A 22,473-nucleotide genomic window follows, 5' to 3' on the forward strand; every position below is an offset into this window, starting at 1 on the left:
AACACGCCTGCTGTATGTTTGCAAATTGTTCACCCCGTGGTGGCGTGGATTTTTCCCCCGGGTCTTCCGTTTTTTCCCTGCACATTTAGAATCGTGCCTTTAGGGTATTTGGCTGCTATAAATTTCCACACGATGAAAAGCCACTTCGTTGAGCCATCATTTGTGATAGCCAGGTCACTTCTGAAAAAGAGCTACACATCTCAGTGGGGCCTTGCCTGGTAAGACTAAAATTCGTATTTTTTTCTGCCTAACCCTCGACCCCAACTCTCTGACCCTGGCAGATGGCGGGGAGCCTGGCGGCGCAGCACGAGGCGGAGCGGCACGCCGTGCTGGGCATGCGCGGTGGCGCCGCCGGCGCTCAGTTCGTGGGCAGCGTCCCCTTTCTGCCACGCCACGACGGCAACGCGGGTGCCGCCACCCTGCAGCAGCAGATCCTCCTGCTGGAGCAGGCGCGCCTCGCCGGTCCGTAGCGCGCACGCACACACGCGCACACACGCGCACACGCAGGTCAAGTGCCACCACCTGTACCGCACACATACACACACACACACACCAAGCGCCACCACCTATACCACACACACATACATGGATTTAACATAGCAGGCACATGGCCACTTTGTCTTCCTTGTGTGCATGCGTATGTCTAACCAGCAGTTCATATGTCCATCCATCTGTGTTTCTCTGGATGTCTGTCTGTCTGGTCATTTGTCTCATCTGTCCATCCGTCTGCATGTGTCCGTCTCTTGTTCCGTATATCTGTTCGTCTGTCCGTTTATCTTTCTCTCCATCTGTCAGTCTGATTGTCCATCCAACTGTCCATTTGCCTATCCGTCCATACATCTGTGTATGTCCACTTGTATGTCTTCCCATTCGACTCTTCGTCCCTCCATTATCTTTACCCATCTATCCATCCGTCTCCCTCCCTGTCCGTCCGCCTGCCCGTTTATCCGTTGGGCCATCTCTTCTCTCACCCCGCGTGCCCGTCTATCCGTCGTCTCGGTCCGCCCGCCCGTCCGTGATCCCCGTCTCTTGCGCCCACTCCACCGCAGGTCTCGGCGGCGTGACGCCCCACCCGCAGTCGCCGCTGGCGCTGGGCGGCTCGCCGACGCTGCGCCGCACGCCGGCCAAGATGGGGCGGCACCAGCCGCTGGGGCGCACGCAGTCGGCGCCGCTGCCGCAGAGCCCCCAGGCCCTGCAGCAGCTCGTGCTGCAGCAGCAGCACAAGCAGTTCCAGGAGAAGCAGAAGCAGTTGCACCTCAACCAGGTGGGGGGAGAGAGAGTTAGCCAGTGATGGCACTCCACCCGTGGCTCCACACCCCTTCCCTGTGGCTCTCCCCATCGCCCACCTCTATGACCCCTCCCATGGCTCCACCCCCCGTGGCTCCCCCCATAGTCCCACCCCCCATAGTTCCCTACTTGTAGCCCCCCCGTGGCCCCTCCCATGGCTCCCCCCTGCGGAGCAGTGGCGGTAATGTAGGGAGCGTGGGTGAAGCGGTGGCGCAGGACCCACAGCAGCGGCATTGGCAGTGGGCCGCGAAACCGCCTTCAAACCCACATGACCATGGCGTCAAAGCCACATGACCCCGTAGTCAAAGCCACGTGACCCCATTGTCAAAGCCATGTGACCCCGTCCCGGCCAATGACAGCGCTGCTGCGCGTAGGCCTTGGTTTCCCAAGCGGCGGTCTGCGGGGCCCCCGGCTATGGTGCCACTGTAGTGGGATGTGATCTCCTTCACCTGGTATGCAGGAGGTCGTGGGTTCGATTCCGACCCTGACACCTGTTGTATATTTAGAGTTTGCATGCTCCTCTGACTGTGGTCGCGTGAATTTTTCTCCGGGTAGTCCGGTTTTTCCCTCCACATTTTGAATCAACATCACACGTTTAGAGTATTTGGCTACGATAAATTTCTACGTGATGATAAGCCGCTCTGTTGAGCTACCATTTGTGACGGCTAGGTCGCTTCTGAAAAAGAGCTACACAGCTCAGTGGGGCCTTACACCTGGTAAAATAGGAAAAATTGTTATTAGTTAAAATACTCTTTGGTTCTTTCGGTAAAGTCACGTAGGTAGAAAAAATAATAGATCGCGACGTTTCGATCGCAACGCAAGCAATCGCCTGATGACCAAAAGAACCAAAGAGTGGATTCCCGCGGTCACGAAAGCTTCAAATCAAGAATAGTTGAAACGGTTTAGTTCACGCGCCGCTGCATTCGATCTCACCGCGCCCGCCGCCCGCGCGGCGCCACTGCCCCCGTCGCAGCTGCTGCTGTCGAAGGCGGGCGAGCCGGTGCGCCAGCACGAGGCGCACCCCGAGGAGACTGAGGAGGAGCTGCGCGAGCAGCAGGCCATGATGCAGGAGGAGGAGGGGGCGGCCGTCGCCGACGAGGTCCGCGTCAAGCGGGAGCCCGCGGACAGCGACGACGACGAGGACGACGAGGACGACGAGGACGACGAGGTGCGCGAGGGCTCGCCCCTCGGCGGGGGAGACGGCGCTACCGCCGCCGGGGGGTTCAGCGAGCAGCAGCAGCGGCAGCAGCAGCAGCAGCGGCAGTTCCACGCGGCACTCTTGCAGCAGGTGAGTTTGTTTGAATGGTATCAGCGGTGTCAAGATCGGCCTCTGTGGAAGAGGCTCGTGAAGGACGTTGCTACTGGGCAGTTGGAGGCAGTCGCCCTCCCAACACGGGAGCGACGCTCGCATCAACGAGTGGAGCGCCGAGCGGCTAAAACGCAACGAGTTGGCACAGTGGAGGGCACAGGTGGTGCATCTTGCCAGTCATCTCATTCGGTCAACCCATGGCACCTGGGTCTATCCCGTGACCTCCTGCCAGCGGGCATTGGACACTTCATGTGGCCTTAAAGTGCACTGAGCCTGGCACAAGCAGTACCGTGCATCTGCTGTGATCTTGGAGGAGTTAAGATCACCCACTCTTGAATGTGAGACTGACCTGGTCTCTTCTCGCCCAGCTAAACCTCAGACACTTAGCTTCGGCCTATTTATCAAGCGGTGTGTGTGTATGTTGAACTTCCTCCACGTGACCCCGCAGTCAAACCCACGTGACCCCATCCCAACTAATGACAGCGGTGCTCCGCGTAGGCTTCGGTTTCCCCGAGCGGCGGTCCGTGGGCCCCCGCCGGCTACGCGCCGCCGCGCGCGATCTCGTCCTGAAGCAGTGGTGATGACGAATGGAACGTGTATGAGATATTACACTTATTCCCACGTTCTCTTCCCCGCCCACCCCCTCTCCCCGGCGCCACCCCACCCCCCGCAGCACGCCGCCCTCATCGGCCTGCCCCCCCCGCACCCGCAGCAGGCGCTGGTGCTGGAGCAGCAGCAGCTGCACCAGCTGCGCATGTACCACGCGGCGGGGATGCCCGCATGCGCCCACGCGCCCGGGCACCGGCCGCTGTCGCGAGCGCAGTCGTCCCCGGCCTCCGCCACCTTCCCCTTGCCGGCACCGCCGCCCGAAGCGCCTGTCAAGCACCGCTTCACCACCGGTACGTCCGTGCGTGCGTATGGCCAGTGAGTCCAGGCGTACGTGTGCGTGCGTGTGTGCGCGTGCATCGCACACACCGTGTCGCTCCTTTCTCCCCCACGGTTGACTCCATGAACTGCTGAATTGTTTCTCGACAACAAGGATCGGTCATATTTTGGTAACTGAAGCTATGAACTATTTATAAACTAAACTACAAGTAAACTATTTTTATTTTACCAGGTGAGGCCCACTGAGCCATATAGCTATTGTTCAGAAGTGCCCTGGCCACAAATTATAGCTCAACAATGTGGCTTATCACGTGGAAATATCTCCACATCTCGCCACTGTGGTGCTTCAACCCCCGTCTCGGCCGAACCGAGCGAGTGCCTCCGTCCTCACCGTCTCCAGCCGCCACGGCTCTCTAACCGGTGGCGGCGGCGGTGGTGCATTCCCCACCCCCCCTTCTTCCCCCCCCCGTTGCTCGTGCCAGGCCTGGTGTACGACACGCTGATGCAGAAGCACCAGTGCACGTGCGGCAACAACACCAACCACCCCGAACACGCCGGGCGCATCCAGAGCATCTGGTCACGCCTGCAGGAGACCGGCCTCGTCAACAAGTGCGAGGTGAGCGCTCGCAAGTGCGCTTACCGCTCTACCGCTTCGCCGGGCGCAGGCGTCGCTCGCAGGAGTTTCTCGTGACCGGGTGTTGTTCCCAGTTGTTGCTTTTGCGACGTTACGGCTGACGGAACTTGAGAGGGCGCATTGTGTTAACAAAATAAAACGAATACCGGCATCTCACATACATTTCTTCTGAAAATTATTACAAAACCGACTGGGCGCAATCGCCGCCCGCTCCTTGCCGCCAGTAGATCTAGCAATCCAGCTAGCCCCATGCTACAAAGCACTATCGAGCGGGTCCAGCAGTATAAGGGCGCTGACCGCCGCCGGCGCTGACCGCCACTGCCGGCGCCGACTGTTGGCACTAACCTCTGCGGGTGCCGTTGCAGCGCGTGAGGCCCCGCAAGGCGACGCCCGAGGAGATCCGCACGGTCCACTCGGAGCAGCACGCACTCCTCTACGGCACCAGCCTCTTCAACCCCCCCAAGATCGAGCCCAAGAAGATGCACGGTACCCATGAATTTCGATTTAAAGCTTTCGTGACTGCAGGGATTCATCTTCTTGGTTCTTTCGGTAAAGTCACGTAGAAGGGAAATAATAAAAATAAAACATTATAAAATAATTCTCACGACGTTTCGGCCACAACGCAAGCAGCCGTCCTCAGGTATTTTATTATGTTTATTTTTATTATTTTATTATTTCCCTTCTACGTGACTTTACCGAAAGAACCAAGAAGATGGTACCCATAAACTAAAACTATTTTCAAAAAAATATTTTGCCAAGATAAGGCCCACTAAGCTATGTAGCTCTTTTTCAGAAGCGACCTGGCCATCGCAAATGATAGCTCAACTAAGTGGCTTATGGTCACGTTGAAATTTATTGCAGCCATTGCACTCTAAACTCACGTGTCGATTCTAAACGCGGAGGCAGAATCCTGGGGGAAAATCCACGCGGCCACGGCGGGAGAGAAACGCAAACGCCAAATATACAGGCGTCAGGGTCGCGATCGAACCCACGACCTCCTGTATACCAGGCGAGATAGTTAACATCTCGCCACCGATCGATTCTTTCGCGCATGATGTTTTCCCACAACCGTGTGCACGGGAAGCGATTCTTTTCAATAACCCCCTTAACTGCCGCCAGGGGCCGCTACATCAACACGCGAGAACATTGGGAAAAGATTGAATCTAAATTGAAACGCAACCTCGATTCGTGGCAGTCGAATTGCGAGGGCTGCCAAGTAATTAGAGGCCTAGTTTGTACGTGTGGTTGAACTTCTTTTGGATTGTACATCGCCAACTTTGCTAATCAGAGTTACGGGGGAAGGATACCAGAATAGCCAGAGGGAAACCCCTGCAGAACGGGGGGGAGAACTCCACATGGCAACAAGCTTAGCAGTGTTCATTCAGACGCTGTCTTTCCGACAGCCCTGTTCTTCACCTGAGGACGGCTGCTTGCGTTGTGGCCAAAACGTCATGAGAATTGTATTTTATTATGTTTTATTTTTATTATTTTATTATTTCCCTTCTACGTGACTTTACCGAAAGAACCAAGAAGAAGGGGCAACTGAGTCGGGAATCGAACTCTCAGGGTCTTCTCGCTGCAAGGCCACCGGGCCACCCTGCCGCCCGAATCAATTCCTCTTCCCCTTAGTCTCCTGTTGTGTTCACAGCAACAATAACAACAGCAAAGCCGCCATTCGCCACCAAGTGGCGGTGTCGTCACCACGGCGCTTATGCCAGGCCAGGTGCACTTTGAGGCCACGTGACGGGACAGTCCTGCCGTGTCACGGGTTGGACTATATACTCTTAGTTCTTTCGGTAAAGTCATGTAGGTAAAAAATGAAATTAACATCAAATGATGCAGCAAATCTGGCGTTGACGGTCCCACCTGATGACGGAGACTTGTGTTGCCTCCGAAACGTCGTGATTTTATTATTTTATTTTTATTAATTTTAATTTCATTTTTTTACCTACGTGACTTTACCGAAAGAACTAAGAGTATGAATCCTTGCAGTCACGAAAGCTTCAAATCTAGAGCGGGTTGGACTGCCCGTTCTCCGATCTCTGCTCTTCCGTCCGGCAGATCTCCACGCGGACTCGCTGACCGTATTTTCCGCTGCTTTGTGCCGTGCAGGATCCCTGCCTCAGAAGGTCCTGGTGATGTTGCCGTGCGGCGGCCTGGGGGTGAGTACCGCTCGTGGGCACCGCACACCACCGCGTACCACACACCGCGTGCTACGCACACCCGCGGCCCCTGGGGGTTCGCCACCTCGCCTGGTATACAGGAGGTCGTGGGTTCGATCCCGAACGTGACGTCTGCTGTATATTTGGAGTTTGCGTGTCTCTCTCTCATCATCATCACGGTGGCTAGGAGATGATAACTACCTCGCCTGGTATACAGGAGGTCGTGGGTTCTATCCTGACCCTGACACTGCCTGCTGTATATTTGGAGTTTGCGTGTCTCTCTCTCTCTCTCATCTCGTGGTCGCGTGGATTTTTCTCCGGGTCCTCCGGTTTTTCCCTCCACATTTAGATTCGACATCGCGAGTTCAGAGTTGATGGCTGCTGTAAATGTCCTCGTGAAGATGACAAGCCGCTTCGTTGAGCTATCGTTTGCGGCCAGGTTGCTTCTCAAAAAGAGCTACATGGCTCAGTAGGCCCTACCTGGTCGAATAAAACAAAGTTTTGTAAACAGTTTATTACGCGTGTCGTCCTTTTATAGTCGGAGGGAAAGGTGAAAGCGCAGCGCTGAGAAACGCTCCACTGTTGGCAGAAGAGCCTCCACTGGAGGGAGCTCCAGTCAAGCGCGAGCTCTGTAGTCGAGGAAACGCCAGGGGGGGCAGAGGCCAGCAATGTTTTTCTGGCTGCCACGGAAATTCCACATTCCCATGGGGAAGGCTGTCTTCTCTCTACGGCGATTGTTGAAATAACCTCTCCTGAAATTGTACTCATTTTATCGATCCCAGAGGGGATGATGAGCGGATGGAGTGGAAGCTCGTGTGGAACCGGGCGGGGACCCCGTTAATGTAAACAGCTGTTTTGCCAAGCGAGCTTTGAGATTTTTCGAACCCAAAAAACAAACGAAAATGTCACCCGGGATCGCATTTCCCACGAGCGACAAGATGGCCGTCTCTCGCTGCTCTCCGCTGGGGCCCGCCGCCGTCGTCGTGAATCGTCAGCGCGGCCGGGACGGACGCGCGGACGGACTCGCGCACGAACGGGCGGTTGGACGCACAGACGGACACACGGACGGATGGACGGACACACGGGCGGGTGGATGGACGCACGAACGGACACACGGGTGGGCGTGTGGTTGACCTTGCGGGCGTGGCTGTGGCTGTGCCAGGTGGACAGCGACACCATCTGGAACGAGCTGCACTCGTCGGGGGCGGCACGCATGGCGGCCGGCTGCGTCACCGAGCTGGCGTACAAGGTGGCGGCCGGGGAGCTCAAGGTGCCAGCGAGCATCGCCTGTGTCTCTTTGTGTGTGTGTGTTTTATGCTGTCAGGGTGTGTGTGTGTGTTACTCTGTGGGGAGCGGTAGTGTAGCGGTTAGTGCTAAGCTGCGCTACAAACCAGGCGACCCGGGTTCGATTCCCGCTCACGGCCAACACCGGTGACGATTATCTGAACCGGTCCTGGGCCTCCCCTAGGTCGACTCAGCCTCACATGAGTACCTTGTGCGGTGTGTAAACATCGCCACTGGGGAGACAAAGGCGGTCGGGCGTGGTTCTGGTCACCCACCTCCTCGTGTACCGTTCCGTCTTTAAAAGGTGCTCGCTAACAGCACTTGTCCCTCCAGTCTGTTAAGGCTATATGGGGGATCATTGTCTTTGTTACACTGTCAGAGTTTGTGTGTGTGTGTTACGCTGTCTGGGTGTGCTTGTTCTACTGTCAAGGTATGTCTCTTTGTGTGTGTGTGTTTTGCACTGTCAGAGTGTGTGTGTGTGTGTGTGCGTGTGTGTTACACTCTCAGGGTGTGTGTGTGTGTTACACTATCTGGGTTTGTGTGTGTGCCGTGCCGGCCTTCATAAGTGCTACTCGCTAACAGCATTTGCCCCAATAGTCTGTTAAGGCTATATGGGGGATATTTGTCTTTGTTACACTGTCAGAGTTTGTGTGTGTGTTACGCTGTCTGGGTGTGCTTGTTCTACTGTCAAGGTATGTCTCTTTGTGTGTGTGTGTGTTCTGCACTGTCAGTGTGTGTGTTGCACTATCTGGGTTTGTGTGTGTGCCGTGCCGGCCTTCATAAGTGCTACTCGCTAACAGCATTTGCCCCAACAGTCTGTTAAGGCTATACAGGGGATATTAGTGTTACACTGTCAGTGCCTGTGTGTTCACACTGTCGGTCGGCGTCTGTCGTTTCCTCCGACGTGCAAAACTACTGAGAAATTGGCCATAGAACCCAGAGCCGAGCAGGTGTTGCGGCCTCACAAACCTCTTGCCCCCCATCTTTCGCTCGCTAGCTCACTCTCTCTCTGTCTGTGTGCGAGTCTGCGTGGAGATCTGCACGTTTGAGTGTGGCGACATTCAACGTTTCAAAGCGCAGTTTGTGAGTTTGTCGCCGCCAAAACGTTCCCCAGTGCTCCACGTAGTCCTAATGCTGCCGCTGCGTTCGTTGTTGTTGTCACCATCGTCGTCATTTGTTGTTGTTGTTCTTTTTTTAGAATGGGTTCGCGGTGGTGAGGCCTCCAGGGCACCATGCCGAGGAGTCGATCGCCATGTAATTATCACGCCCCTCGCCGACACTCGCCCACGTTTTGCCCGCCTCGCGTACCAGAGGGAAGGATAGCGAGGGGTGGGGGTGGGCGCCCTCGTGTTGTGCAGCAAATAATAATAAGACCGTCAGACCGGTTCTCTTGCGCATCACGTCGACGGCGAAGAACCCGTCGGACAAAGACGGTTCGCCGCGTCGCGCAGCGCTTTCGGAAGCGCTCCCGCGGCCGTCTGGAACCGCTCTTCTTATCGATGTTAGGAAGCCGCTGAGAACTATGCACTTTTAAATCTTCATCTAGATTGAAAACACGTTTCTGGAGAACTGCTTTTGGTGTTTTGTTTGTTGTCCTTCCTCCGCACCTTCGATTAGCGTGGTTGGCTACGCACGGTGCGAAAGAGGTTCGACCGTACGTACATCGGACGGTAGAATAATTCTAGGCTGTCACGTGACCTGCAAGGGATGATGGGAGGTGGCGACGACCCTGTGTTCACAGCCGTACCTTTTGCCGGCTAGTTGGTTTGCATTTAGTCTACGTTGTTGAACCAGGTGAGCACTCAAGAGACCAGGGGAGAGTCTCGTCTGCAAGGGTGAGCTGGGGCGTTAGTCTGCTGCCAGTAGGGGGCTATGATTGTTGCCGTGTGAGTAGTGTAACACGCGGTATAGGCTTTTGTGACCAATATTACGCACAATAACGGGTTTTTTTTTTGGGTTAGATCGAGTGAAAATATAAATGTGTCGTTAAGCCCTCCGCCGCCCGACACAGCCAAGTAGTAATCGCAAATGTTGTGGGTTTGACGACGTGTTTATATTCACACGATCTAACCAAAAAAAAATCCTCTTTTCACGTGCGAGAAATTTAACGGCATCATGTTCGAAATTGGAAAAAATTTCACCCTGGCACCGGCACCCATCGGCCTGCTCTTGCGAGTGACGTCACGGGGATCTTGAACAGCCACTGCTCGCGAGGCTGACAAGGTGCAGTCGTAGCAGCGACAGCAGTAGTATTATCATCACGGTCGATGCACACCGCCGCGTTATTAATCAGGGCGGCCGTTGGATTCGAACCACTAGCCCCCACAATAAGCCATGTCACCAGCCCAGAAATCACCTTCTGTGTGTATCATTCCTAAAAGCCAGGTTATTACTTTACGTATTGAGAAAAGATGGCCATTATTATTGATAGTTGGAGGCCATGATCGCGGTGGCGGCGACGTTTAGATTATACTCTTTGGTTATTTCGGTAAAGTGACGTAGATGAAAAATAATAAAATGAAAATAACTAAATTAAATCACGTTTCGGAGGCAACACAAATTACTCACTACAGTAATTTTGCTGCGGCTGTTCCACCTGATGATGGAAGCTTGTGTTGCCTCCGAAACGTCGTGATTTAATTTAGTTATTTTCATTTTATTATTATTTTAATTATTCATCTACGTGATTTTATCGCAAGAACCAAAGAGTATTGATCCTTGCAGTCACGAAAACTTCAAATCTAGAATGAGACGTTTAGATTGCTTACAGTATTTGGCGGCTGCTATAGATTTGCACGTGATAAGCCACTTCGTTGAGCTATCGTTTGTGATAGCCAGGTCGCGTCCGAAAAACAAGCTGATGGCTCAGTGGGCGTTACCTGGTGAAAATAAGATAACAACATTTTCGTTATTTACTTAACCTGTCCTATACTTTGCACTCCTTTCGTGTTTTTCGTATTGTTCGTTGTTGTAACGCTCTCACCCCGCGGCCCCCGGCCTGGACATCTGTGAAAAAGATCCTTGACAGCCCATCGCGGATTCCCTCCTGCTGTCTGGACGGCGGTTTCCGATTCTGAGCGACGCGCGTGCGGCCTGCTCTGTCCTCCGCAGGGGATTCTGTTTCTTCAACTCGGTGGCGATCGCCGCCCGCGTGCTGCAGCAGAAGCTCAACGTGAAGAGGGTGCTCATCGTCGACTGGGTGAGTGTCTGGCAAGCGGCCGCTCCAGCTCGCAAAGAGAAAGGTCCCCCCCCCCCCCGTCCCCACCCCCGTGCGTAGCCTGCGACGGACTGTTGGGGCGAAGTGCCGTTAGCGAGCGGCGCCTATGAAGGCCGGCACGGCGCATGGGAAGCGTGGAGAGGGGTGGCCAGCACCACGCTCAGTTGCTGAGCCGATTTGAAGGATGCCCAGGGCCGGTTTAACTAATCATCGCTGGTGCTGTCCGTGAGCGGAATCAAACTCTGGTTTGCCGGGTTCGTAACACGGTGCGCTAACCACTGCGCCACCGCTCCAGCGCACAGATCCAGCATGAGCCATTCCGGCTCGCTCACTCACTGACACGCACACAGCCATGCACACTCACTCGCACACAGCCATGCACATTCACTCGCACACAGGCATGCACACCCACACATACACACGAAGATCCCCGCATAACCAGGCCTTAGTTTCAGCCGGTTTTGTTCGGTTCGGCATTCCCGGAATAATATTTACACACCCCTCCACACCACATCCGGTAAACCTCTCTTTATAGCTGCAGGCTGCTAAGTCACGAACCTGTTCAAGCCTAGCAGCAACCTGGACGCTATTCGGGTCACCTTTCCCGCACTTCACCGCCTGCCGGCAACCGACGTCGTCCCGAGTTCTCCCCGTCGCGGGCTGCCACCCACGCACCCCGAGCTCCCGAACTCTGCCGGGCGGGCGCCTTGCGAGTCAAAATCCTGGCCCGCCCAACGTAGGACAACCCCGCCTTACCCTCCTCCAGGCAGACTCATAACACGCAAAAAAAGCCGCGCCAACCCTCGTCTGCGGACGGACGCGTCGGCGGTTCGCCGGGTCGGCCGCGAACGGGGCACCCGGATAGCGGACGGGGCGGACGAGGGGAAGTGACGCTCGCCGTCGTTTTGTGTCCGCAGGACGTCCATCACGGAAACGGGACGCAGCAAGCGTTTTACAGCGACCCCAGCGTCCTCTACGTCTCCCTGCATCGGCACGACGAGGGCAACTTCTTTCCCGGCAGCGGAGCCGCTGACGAGGTGCGAAGGCTGTCCACCGCTCGTGCTGTCACTCGTCAACGCTCGCCCACTTGGGCGTTCAAAACACTCGCCCCACTGACGGTTAAAACACTCACCACTGACATTCAAAAGAGTCAGCACTGACGTTTAAAATACTCACCGCTGACGATTAAAACACTCACCACTGGCGGTCAAAACACTCACCGCTTACGTGTGAAACACTCACCACTGAAATTAAAACACTCACCACTGAAGTTCAAACACTCACCACTGAAATTAAAACACCACTGACATTTGAAGCAACTCACCACTGAAATTAAAACACTCACCACTGACTATTAAAACACTCAACACTGACATTTGAAGCACTCACCACTGAAGTTCAAAACACTCACCACTGACGATTAAAACACTCACCACTGACGTTTAAAACACTCACCCCACAACACAGTCATCATAAACATAGCCCCAAGAGGATACAATAGACAACGTTTCAGGCAATGGCCCTTCTCTATAGTACACAAATAGAGAGGTCAGAGAGTTACTGTGATAATAAGAGTCGCTATTTGTGCTCGTACACTCGCCACCAATGCAGTTGTTCCCAAGTAATTAAGTATCAATCGTCGTCGTTAAGATCATCACCACCACCGCTACTACCGTTACGGCCACCATCACTCTCACCGCCGCCACCACCGTTGCTGCTACCGCCACTAGCGCCACCACCACCACCGCTCGCCCCCTTGCCGGGGTCTCTGACCACCTCGTGGCCGTGCCCGTGCGCAGGTGGGCGTTGGTGCGGGCGAGGGCTTCAACGTGAACATCGCGTGGACGGGCGGCCTCAGCCCCCCCATGGGGGACGCCGATTACCTGGCGGCGTTCAGGTAACGCTCGCCCCCCCGCAGCGGCCGTCTCGGGCACCGCCCCCTCCCCCCGCACCGCCCCCATACGGCAACGATGCACGGCGCTTGCGATGATCGGACGGTGGTTAAACTTAAACGTTTTATTTTACCAGGTAAGGCCCCCACTTAGCAATGTACTGTGTAGGTCGTTTTCAGAAGCGTCCTGGCCACAAATGATAGCCCAACGAAGTGGTTTATTGTCATGTGAAAATGTTTACCAGCAGCCAAAGACTTTAAACGCGTGACGTTGATTCTAAATGTGGAGGGAAAATCTGGAGGACCCGGGGAAAAATTCACGCGACCACAGGGAGAGAGAGAGAGAGTTACACGCAAACTCCAAATCTACAGCAGCAGGCGTCAGGGTCGGGATCGAACCCACGACCTCCTGTATACCAGGCGAGGTAGTTAACATCTCCTAGCCACCGTGATGATGATGATGATGAGAGAGAGACACGCAAACTCCAAATCTACAGCAGCAGGCGTCAGGGTCGGCATCGAACCCACGACCTCCTGTATACCAGGCGAGGTAGTTAACATCTCCTAGCCACCGTGATGATGATGATGAGAGAGAGAGAGAGACGCAAACTCCAAATCTACAGCAGCAGGCGTCTGGGTCGGGATCGAACCCACGACCTCCAGCACCACGATGTAAGTTGTTGTTGAACAGCTGAATCTGGCCGTGACCCCCCCTAAGCGTGGCTTGTTGTTTGCCTGTTGCGTCATGTGCTGCGCCCCCCCCCCCCCCAGGACGCTCGTTATGCCCATCGCCAACGAGTTCTCCCCGGACGTGGTGCTCGTGTCCGCCGGCTTCGACGCCGTCGAGGGCCACCCCGCGCCGCTCGGCGGGTACAACGTCACCGCCAAATGTACGTGCCACGCCCGCACGCGACGCCTGCCGTTGGCGCGGTCCGCCGCGTTACTTGTTGCGTCACAGCTGTAGCAGCAGCAGCAATATCATCATAATCATTAGTTGCAGCAGCCAATATCAGATGATGCAGAATCAGCAGCAGCAGGGACATCATTGTAATTTGAAACAACAGTAGTATCATTATCAGCAGCAACAGCAGCAATATCATCATCATCAGTTGCAGCAGCCAACATCAGACGACATAGAATCCTCAGCAACAGCAGCAGGGGACATCGTTATAATTTGAAACAATAGTAGAATCGTCATCGGCAGCAGCAGCAGAAGCAATATCATCAGCAGCAGCGATGTCAACAGCCAGATCGTCTTCGTCATCATCAGCCGATGTGATCAATGCCGCTCCAATCGGTGCTCATCGACACCATTGTCGTAGTCGTCGGCAATGGCGTTGAGGTTCGGCGTCGCCGCCACGCGCCGCCCGCCGGAGCCAGCGGCGAGGGGTCGACCTTGTAGAGCGGTGTTCTTCGTTGCCAGGCCCGCGGGCCACTGGCGGCCCTTGGTGGCCTTTAGTGCGGCCCTCTCACGTGCACCCCCCCCCCCCCCCCCCCCCGACAATACACAAAAACACCCCCCATCATCATCGTGCTGCTGTCAAATCCCCATTCGTTTCAAATGCGTGGCGGCCCTTCTCTTACTGACGATGTCTTATCGGCGAAAGTGTCCCCCGCCCCAACCCACCCCTCTGAAAATGAGTGAAAGACACTGCCGGAGACGCTCGGTAGATGCAGCAAGAGGGGACTTGTCCCTCCCGCCCATTTCACCACTCGGCCGCTCTCTCCGCACCCACCCACCCACCCACTCCTCACCCCCCACCGCCCACCCCCTCCAGGCTTCGGTTATCTGACGCAGCAGCTGATGACGCTGGCGGGCGGCCGCGTGGTGCTGTCGCTGGAGGGGGGGCACGACCTCACGGCGATCTGCGACGCGTCCGAGGCCTGCGTCTACAGCCTGCTGGGCAGCGAGGTGAGCAGGCGTCGTAACTTCCCCGCTAGCGCGAGCCGGTGGGGGGGGTAGGGGGGTGGGGTGGGTGGCGGGGGTGGCGCTCACCCTCGCCTGTATTCACATCGGACCACTGATGGAACGGTCACAGCGGGTGGCTATGACCACGGTGCGAAGGAATTTTAACGTACATACACGCGTCAAGGTGCTGCCCTGCGTTGTGCCTGCTCGCGCTCACGCTGGCGCTAGTGGCCTCCGCTGTTAGCTTTCGTCTATCCTAGTTCTCGGTCATGTGTTTTTGATGTACGTACGTGGAACTTCCAATTCGCACACCGTACGTAGCCAGGCGTGCTAAGCGGAGGTGCGGATGTGAAGTAAGCGTCCGTGCTGGTGCGCGCGTGGAACAGATGGAGCCTCTGTCCCAGGAGGTCGTTCAGAAGAGACCGAACCCGAACGCCGTGGCGTCGCTCGAACGCGTCATCCAGGTTCAGAGTGAGTGCACCCAGCCACATTCCCCCTGCACGCACAAAGACAAAGATCCCCCGTGTAGCCTTAACAGACTGTTGGGGGCAAGTGCTGTTAGCGAGCGGCACTTATGAAGGCCGGCACAGCACATGCACCCAAACACACGCACACACCAATACACACATGCACACACGCACACACCAACACACACGCACACAACCGCCCCCACACATTACCCCTAGACGCACCTAGACCAGGCAACCACCAGGAGGGGCTCCTCGGGATGCAGGTCGCCCACCACTGCTCTGCAGCCACCGCCTTATTGTCGCCCTGGTGGCGGTGGCGAGCGCCTCGCGCATACCCCAATGCCTCCGCGTCTGACTGATCCACCAACACCCCCCCAACCTCCCCGTGTAAAGTTCGTAATGGACACAGCACGCACACCTGGCTGACCCGGCTCGAGTATATACGCGCACGTGGGCGCATCTGTGCGTGCGCCAATGCGTGCGTCTGTGTGTGTGTCCGTGCGTGCGTGCGTCTGTGCGCTGCGTGCACACAGGCAAGTACTGGCGCTGCCTGCAGAGGCTGGCGCCCACGGTGGGGTTGTCGTTGCTGGAGGCGCAGAAGCACGAGAAGGAGGAGACGGAGACGGTGACCGCCATGGCCTCCCTCTCCGTGGACGCCACGCAGGCGGCCGCCGACACCGCCGCCGCCGCCGCCGACGACAAGAGGTGAGCAGTCCTTCCGTTTGTTGAGTCCTTCCTTCATTCCTTCATTCCTTCATTCCTTCATTCCACGAGACCACGATGTGACGTCACGATGCCCTGCCGATGCAGGTGTGTTCCAGACGTGCGGTGATGGCGGCGGCGCGCGCGGTGGGGTAAAAACGTGGGTGACGCGAGAGCCTCTTTCAAGACATCCGATCGGCGTGGAAGAGTAGACCAAATACCCTGTAGAGCCCCCTCTAGTGGGGTGGCGGGGGGGGGCGTCCCTTCCGCCAGCGGTGGGGCAGGTACTACGATGATATTCTCACAACGCCGGACGTTTTGGCTGCGTGGTGGTCCCACAGTTTGTTTGTGGTTGGCAGTTGGAGGCCTGGTCCAGAGGGGAAGCTTGACGGCTCTCAAACCCATATTTTTGTCTCCTGTAAACCCCCCCGTCGTTGAATTTAGTTTCCACTGAATTTACCCCCCCACCCCGCCACACACCGTGATCTGACCCATCGTGGTTCTGAGAAATACATGCATGAATAATGAACGTCAATATATTAACCGATTGTCCATTTTGTGAGGGATCCCTAACTAGGTGCCAACCGCAAGCGAATAAAAAACATTAATTCAACGGACGCTCTGCACGCGTGACGTAATTTGTCCGCGCTCGCTGCTTAGTCTGGGAAACCCTGGGTTACCATACGCATTCAAATTCTACCGTAGTTATTTTACATGGGCAGATTCGTACAACGTGATCATTCACCAATGACTCTCGCGCATGATATCACGTCACGCATTTATAAATCCTCTCACGTGTACCCCCTTGGGGCATTGCCGCGTAACCCCCCTCGTGGGGGTCCACGTACCCCCCCTACCCCCCACCCCCCGCTTGAGAACCACGGCCGTAGAAGAACGAGCGTCGGCGCCATAATCAGCGACGTGCAACATCGTCGTCGAGAATCACTCTCCTCTCGCGATTCCCAACGCTCTCTCTGGCGCGATTCCTCCCCCCTTCTCTCGTGATTCCAACCTCTCCTCTCGCGTGTGTCCACCTCCTCCTCCTCTAGGCCGGTGGAGGAGCCCATGGAAGAGGAGCCGGCGATGTAAGCGACGGACCCGGTGCGTTTGGATTGCGGCCGGCACGGCTCGCTCCACCGAGCGTTTGGCAGCGCCATCCCAACCCTCCCCGCCCTCCTCCCCCCACCCCCCTGCTGACGGAGGGGGTCAGGCGATCTTCGGAAACGATGGGGGGGGGGGGGGGCGTGCGTGCGTGTGCCCGGCGACAGTCGCTCCGTGTGTGTCCGTACGATGGTGCGGCCCAACGGCCCGCCCGGAGGGGGGGCCGCGTGACGCTGGCGATTCGGCGAGTCTGAAACACGCCGCGGGCGCGACGCGATTATCCCACACCCCCTCACACCAGTCGCTCGCTAGAGCCGTGTCTTAGAATGAGTCCGTTGCTCGCCGTTCCTTTCCTCTCGTTGATTTTTTTTTTACATGCCTTCACCTGTTTTGTTGTATAGAGTTTCCTTAGTAGGCCAATTTCTTGAGCTTAAGAGTATAAGTCGTTTGCGGCAAAACGACCGAGACACTTTTTTTTTTCATACTGTATAAAATCTAGTTCGTTCTTTTTTTAAAGTTGTTGTTGTTGTTTTTGTTGGGGGTGCGGGGCGGGGCGGGGCGGTCTCGGTGGGGGGGTCCCGGGTGGGTCGGGCGCGCGTGGCGCGTGGGGGGGGGGTCTCAGAGCGACGATGGGAAGCGGTCGTGCACGTGAATGCTCTCGGGGGGGCGACATCGTCGTCCGGTCGATGCGCTCTCGCGGCGGCGTGGAAGTGAAACTTCTGAGGAGTGCCTTTTTTGAGACGGGAATGTCTGCGTTGACACTGCCTCGCTGAACGCCGATTTAAAATGCGTCGTCTTGGCCAGAGGACACACGCCGCACCATCTCCACTTTGTCGTTGTCGTCGTTGTGGTTACCGTGTGTTATTTTGAATTCCTTTAACGCTCCAGAATCACCAGCAATTGTTCTTATTCTGTTCCAAAGTAGGCTTTTGTAAGAATGACACAAAATGCAAAGTATGTTTGTTTAAAGTAGATTGTGTTCTCTGTGTATTCCTCATCTTAGCAGGGTTAAGCTTGGGTAACGGTGATCTTCTTTTAAATGAGATATTTTTTACTCTCTTTTGCAGGTCCTACTTGCCTGGGTATTGGTATTAACATTTAACAGTTTCACTCTTTTTGTATGCTACTTATATTTGATCTATTTATTCCTTTCCCTATTGATTTTAAGAAATAAAACACCGTACTTCAGAGTATTTTTCCTTTCCTTGCAAAATGTTTATATCTTGCTCAAATAGGAAGAGACGTAAAAAAATAATTACATTTTGTTTATAACGTACATGCGTTGAATGACCAAGAAAATATCGCTGAGAGCTGTATACCATATTGATACCTTAGTGGCTAAGTTTTACAAAAAACTGAGTTGTCTTTTCCCCCCTCCTCGTGTTCTCGCTGTTGTACATTTCTTTCTTAAGTAGTTCACAACGTTTTAAATCCTGGGCTCACGTACACGTGTGTTGGTGTGTACGTACGTGCGTCGAACTTCTTTCGCACCGTACGTAGCCAAGCGTGCTCATCGCAGGTGTATATAACAGGGCAGCGGCGGCGTGGCGACCGCAGCATCGGTGAGGATCGGTATCTGAACTTCACCCGGTCACGCCCCTAGGTCAGCTGGGCCTGAAACGACCACCGTTGGTGGTGGTGATGGTTACGGTTATCGGCAGCAGCAATGGGGGAACGATGTGTGTGGTCCTTGCCCTGGACACAACAACACGTGTGCCCGTTCCGGCCTCAGTGTGCTCACCGCAACCACCGCCTCTTTGCCCCGGCGCCTGTAATAAGGATAACCAGGATTTTCTTTTTTATATATATATTTATGTATATACATGCATATTCATATAGAGCACAGGTTATTGCTGGATGTGTCGGTGGTGTCATGGGCTTTCATGAATACGCTTTGAGGTTTATCTCCGTTACGTGTATGTACGGCACAGTGGCATCTGAATTCCAAATCCACAGTTTCGATTTAACTCTCGCAACTTGTGTTCCTCCCGGCCATTCCTGAAGGCCACGCACAAAAGCCTCTTCTCGATCTTGTAAAATAAGGTCCTTTCGTTTATCTGTTTTATTTGTACACGATAGTAGCAGGAATCAAAGCTACTACACCCGATCCCGTTCATTTACCGGTGCCTCTATGGAAATGTGCGCCCCACGAGTTTCGTGGGAAACGCACGCACACGCGCGCACACACGCACACACGCGCACATTCACCCACACGCATGCACGCCGCTCAGCGCGTGTCGCTTAGCATAGACCGCGAGCCGGCCGAAAGCGTGGGTTCACAGTCAGAACCTTTATTTATACTGGAGAAATCTGATGAGCTGCAAAGCTCTTTCATTGTCACAGATGTCCAGTACAGTTACGTCAACGCGCTAAACGTCAATCGACCACGGACCGCGTCCGTGGCGCCCCAACGCTCTGCCGCGGTCGGCACGGCAACCGCCTCCACCCTCCGTCTACCTTCTGTCAAACTCCCTCTTCCTTTTTTTGAAAACGGTAAACGTCGAAGTTTGTGGCATTAACCAAAATTAGCGAGTCCTACTGTATTTAGTTTTTGCGTCATTCAACACCGCCCGGTTTAACAATCAAAATGTATCCTCGGCAAGAGGAGGCCTTCTCTTAATGGGTTACGCGTGGGGGGGGCGGGCATCTAGATTTGAGAAGCGGTCACTTAAGTTTTCTAAATCTGAAAAAAAAAATGTACTGCCCCCGTCACCATTAAAATCCATGTCACCGAACTCTTTTTTTCTTTTGTGTGCGTGTGCTGTACGGCTTTGCTGCATCGAGCCGCGATCATCTCGCGGTGTCGGACGGAGTACAGCGACGGGCGTGAGAGGGGGAACGCCGCGCGATCATTGGGGAAACGTTGTAATTTGTCGAGGTGGTTAAAAAAAAACACATTTCTCACCGGTGTTTCCGATTGGGCGGCACAAAACAAACCTGTTGTGCGTTTTTGGCAGCACATGAGAGCCGTGTGCGGCGTGCATTGTAAGTCCCCCACGGGGGGGGTGGGGGGGGTTCTAACCTACCCATGGACCCGTTACTCTACGCTGAGAATGGATGGCGAAAACGGCGCGTTTGTTTTCCTTCTGTTCACTGATGACAGACGTAATTCTATAGGAAGCGGTCGTGGATATGAAACATATTGTTTTAAGAGGTATTTTTGAAAGAATATATATTTTGAAAGTTGATGATGATGATGATGATAATTAAAAAGAGGTTGTAATGTGTTGTATAAAAAAAATACCAAAAACTAAAAAAAGCACCCTCGTTTCACAAAATCTTTAACGGTGTCCAAATTCGAGCGTTACGTCACTTGATGACACTGTACTTATTGCAAACCTTGCCCGCGTCCTGCCGGGAAACATCCTCTCAGTCACAACCAAAAGACTCTTACATTCTGTGTGCGCTGAGCTGATGCTATAGGCTTTGGATAGTTTTAACTTGTTTAGTCTGTCCGATTAAAATGTTGGTGTTTTACTGTGTTTTCAAACTGTATCTTTCTTTTTTTCTATCCCACAAGTTTGCTCGTTTTGTAAACTGTAAAACGACCCGATTGTTAACGATTAAAATTTTTATTTTCAATGTAATTGCTTTTGTCGCCGTTCCGTGTTCACCGCGTTGGTAGTTTGCCCATTGCCTTGCGTAGCTTCTGACGGTCGCGGTGTCCACTGAAAATAACCCCGACCGCAACCGGGTACACTTGAGCTGACATCGTCTTGCTCGGTTGGTGGATCGCGCGCACGGGGAATAGGGGAGGTTGTTGCAGAGCGCTCTGTCTCTCTCTCTCTGCGGAGTTGGACTTGCGCACGCTGGGATAGGTGTCGGAGATGGTGTCCTTGAAAATGGCAAGTGATCCGTTACGCAGGTGACTTGCCGGGCCTGGCAGTCGTGTCAACTCGGTGATGTAGGTGCGCACGCTCTAAACTTGCGTTGCCTCATTCGAACAACGTTCGGAGAAGCTGGGGGGGCGGGGAGCCTTGTGTTTTTGAATAACACATTTGCATTCGAACTGGCTTCTTTAAGAAGACGTTGGCTCGAAGCTTGTCATTAAAAGGAACGCTGAAAAATCCGTCGTCAAACGTCACAACGTGATCTGGTGTGGACAATTTCACGGCGGATAAAAAAAAAAAAGCGAAACGGTCTTTCTCAAAGGTGAATTAAAATAGTTGCGAGTTGCTGGTGCCGTGAATCCCGGACGTCGGGTGCCGAAACGGCCGTTGGGGGCTTTGCCCGCTAGCGCCGGATTTTAACGGAGGCCTATCCGAGAGGGAGGATCGGCGTTCGAAATCGCCGCGTGTACATAATTCCGCTTGCGTGTAAAGCAAATAGATTGTATGTTGAGAATCACTTGACACGTTTCTGGGATGCTGTTCTCTTGCGTCGGTCCGTGCCCCCCACTGCAGTGCCGAGGGCTGGTCGGCTCAACGTAATTCCCAACCGGATCATTTTATGCAATAATGCGCCCTGTACGTAATGCACACATTCTATTTTGCTACACTCCTATCAAGGCGACGTCGAGGAATATTTTCTTTCTCCTTAAAATTCACGGAGGCAGCCTCTCGGTATCCGTCACGTCCGAGTTAAAGATTCGCGAGCGTTTGTGTCCGTTTTCTGTTCTGCACGTTGAAAATAAAACGAAACGGAAAAAACAGAAATCCGTCGGCAGGTCAAGTTCAAACTCGCTACCCTGTGGCACTCCATCTGTCAAACGTCTCGTGCGGCCGTGGCGCCAACACTCAAAAAGCTTTCAAGAATTCTAGATTTGAAGTTTTCGTGACTGCAAGGATCCATACTCTTTGGCTCTTTCGGTAAAGTCACGTAGGTGAAAATAAAATAAAAACATTTTAATAAACTAATAAAATACAAATTTAGTTATTATTGGTTTATTATTTTAAAATAAAATCAACTAATAATAAACTAAAAATTTAGTTATTTTTATTTTATTCTTTTATTTTCACCTACGTGACTTTACCGAAAGAACCAAAGAGTAAGCATTCGCGAAGCGCTACTTTGAGTGAGCTCTGTAAGAGTGCTTGTAAACACAACAGTCGGTCTTGACTTAAAGCTTTCGTGACTGCAGGAATTAATCTTCTTTGGGTCTTTCGGTAAAGCCACGTAGATCGAAAAAAAGAATAAAAATATCACGACGTTTCGATCGGAACACAAGCAATCGTCATCAGGTCATCAGGTGACGATTGCTTTTGTTGCCATCGAAACGTCATATTTGTATTATTTTTTCTATCTACGTGGCTTTACCGAAAGACCCAAATAATTTTCAATTCCACGTTTTCTCGCCGTTCGCTGCGTACGACAAAGCGAAAGTTTTTGTCTCGTCCGCGATGTCCAGTGTGGAGCGGGGTGCCCGCGCGTGAGATTGACGCACCCGGCAAAGAGTTTCCACCCCGCGGCGTCTGTGTCAGAGGTCGCAAACGGGTTTTGATTCCTTACCCGTACCCGGCCGCACCAGGGTCGCAAATGGGTAACCGTACCTGTTCCCGGCCGGGTACGGGTACCCGTTCCCTACCCGTACCCTACCCGAAATGAGTGACAAACGGTTACTCACCGGTGACTCACGGCCTACCAGTACCCGTACCTGGCCGCACCAGGGTCGCAAACGGCTAC

The 22,473-nt window shown here is 54.1% G+C and overlaps 1 protein-coding gene across 1 annotated transcript in view; it reads left to right on the top strand.

Annotated features, from left to right (window-relative positions):
* Positions 1-20,438, top strand: part of LOC133358222 (histone deacetylase 4-like) — an 87,487-nt gene extending 67,049 nt beyond the window's left edge. Inside the window, 17 exon segments of the mRNA XM_061576465.1 lie at positions 282-462; positions 1,050-1,264; positions 2,261-2,575; positions 3,270-3,495; positions 3,964-4,097; positions 4,481-4,601; positions 6,228-6,277; positions 7,440-7,547; positions 8,760-8,815; positions 10,673-10,760; positions 11,696-11,815; positions 12,578-12,675; positions 13,441-13,559; positions 14,448-14,581; positions 14,965-15,049; positions 15,582-15,753; positions 16,800-20,438. Of these exon segments, the coding sequence (XP_061432449.1) occupies positions 282-462; positions 1,050-1,264; positions 2,261-2,575; positions 3,270-3,495; positions 3,964-4,097; positions 4,481-4,601; positions 6,228-6,277; positions 7,440-7,547; positions 8,760-8,815; positions 10,673-10,760; positions 11,696-11,815; positions 12,578-12,675; positions 13,441-13,559; positions 14,448-14,581; positions 14,965-15,049; positions 15,582-15,753; positions 16,800-16,839 (2,262 nt within the window). The 3' untranslated portion in view covers positions 16,840-20,438.
* The last annotated feature ends 2,035 nt before the right edge of the window (positions 20,439-22,473 follow it).

This window comes from Lethenteron reissneri, chromosome 61 (assembly GCF_015708825.2).
Source record: "Lethenteron reissneri isolate LAM-NWPU_2019-01 chromosome 61, ASM1570882v1, whole genome shotgun sequence".
Taxonomy (NCBI): domain Eukaryota; kingdom Metazoa; phylum Chordata; class Hyperoartia; order Petromyzontiformes; family Petromyzontidae; genus Lethenteron; species Lethenteron reissneri.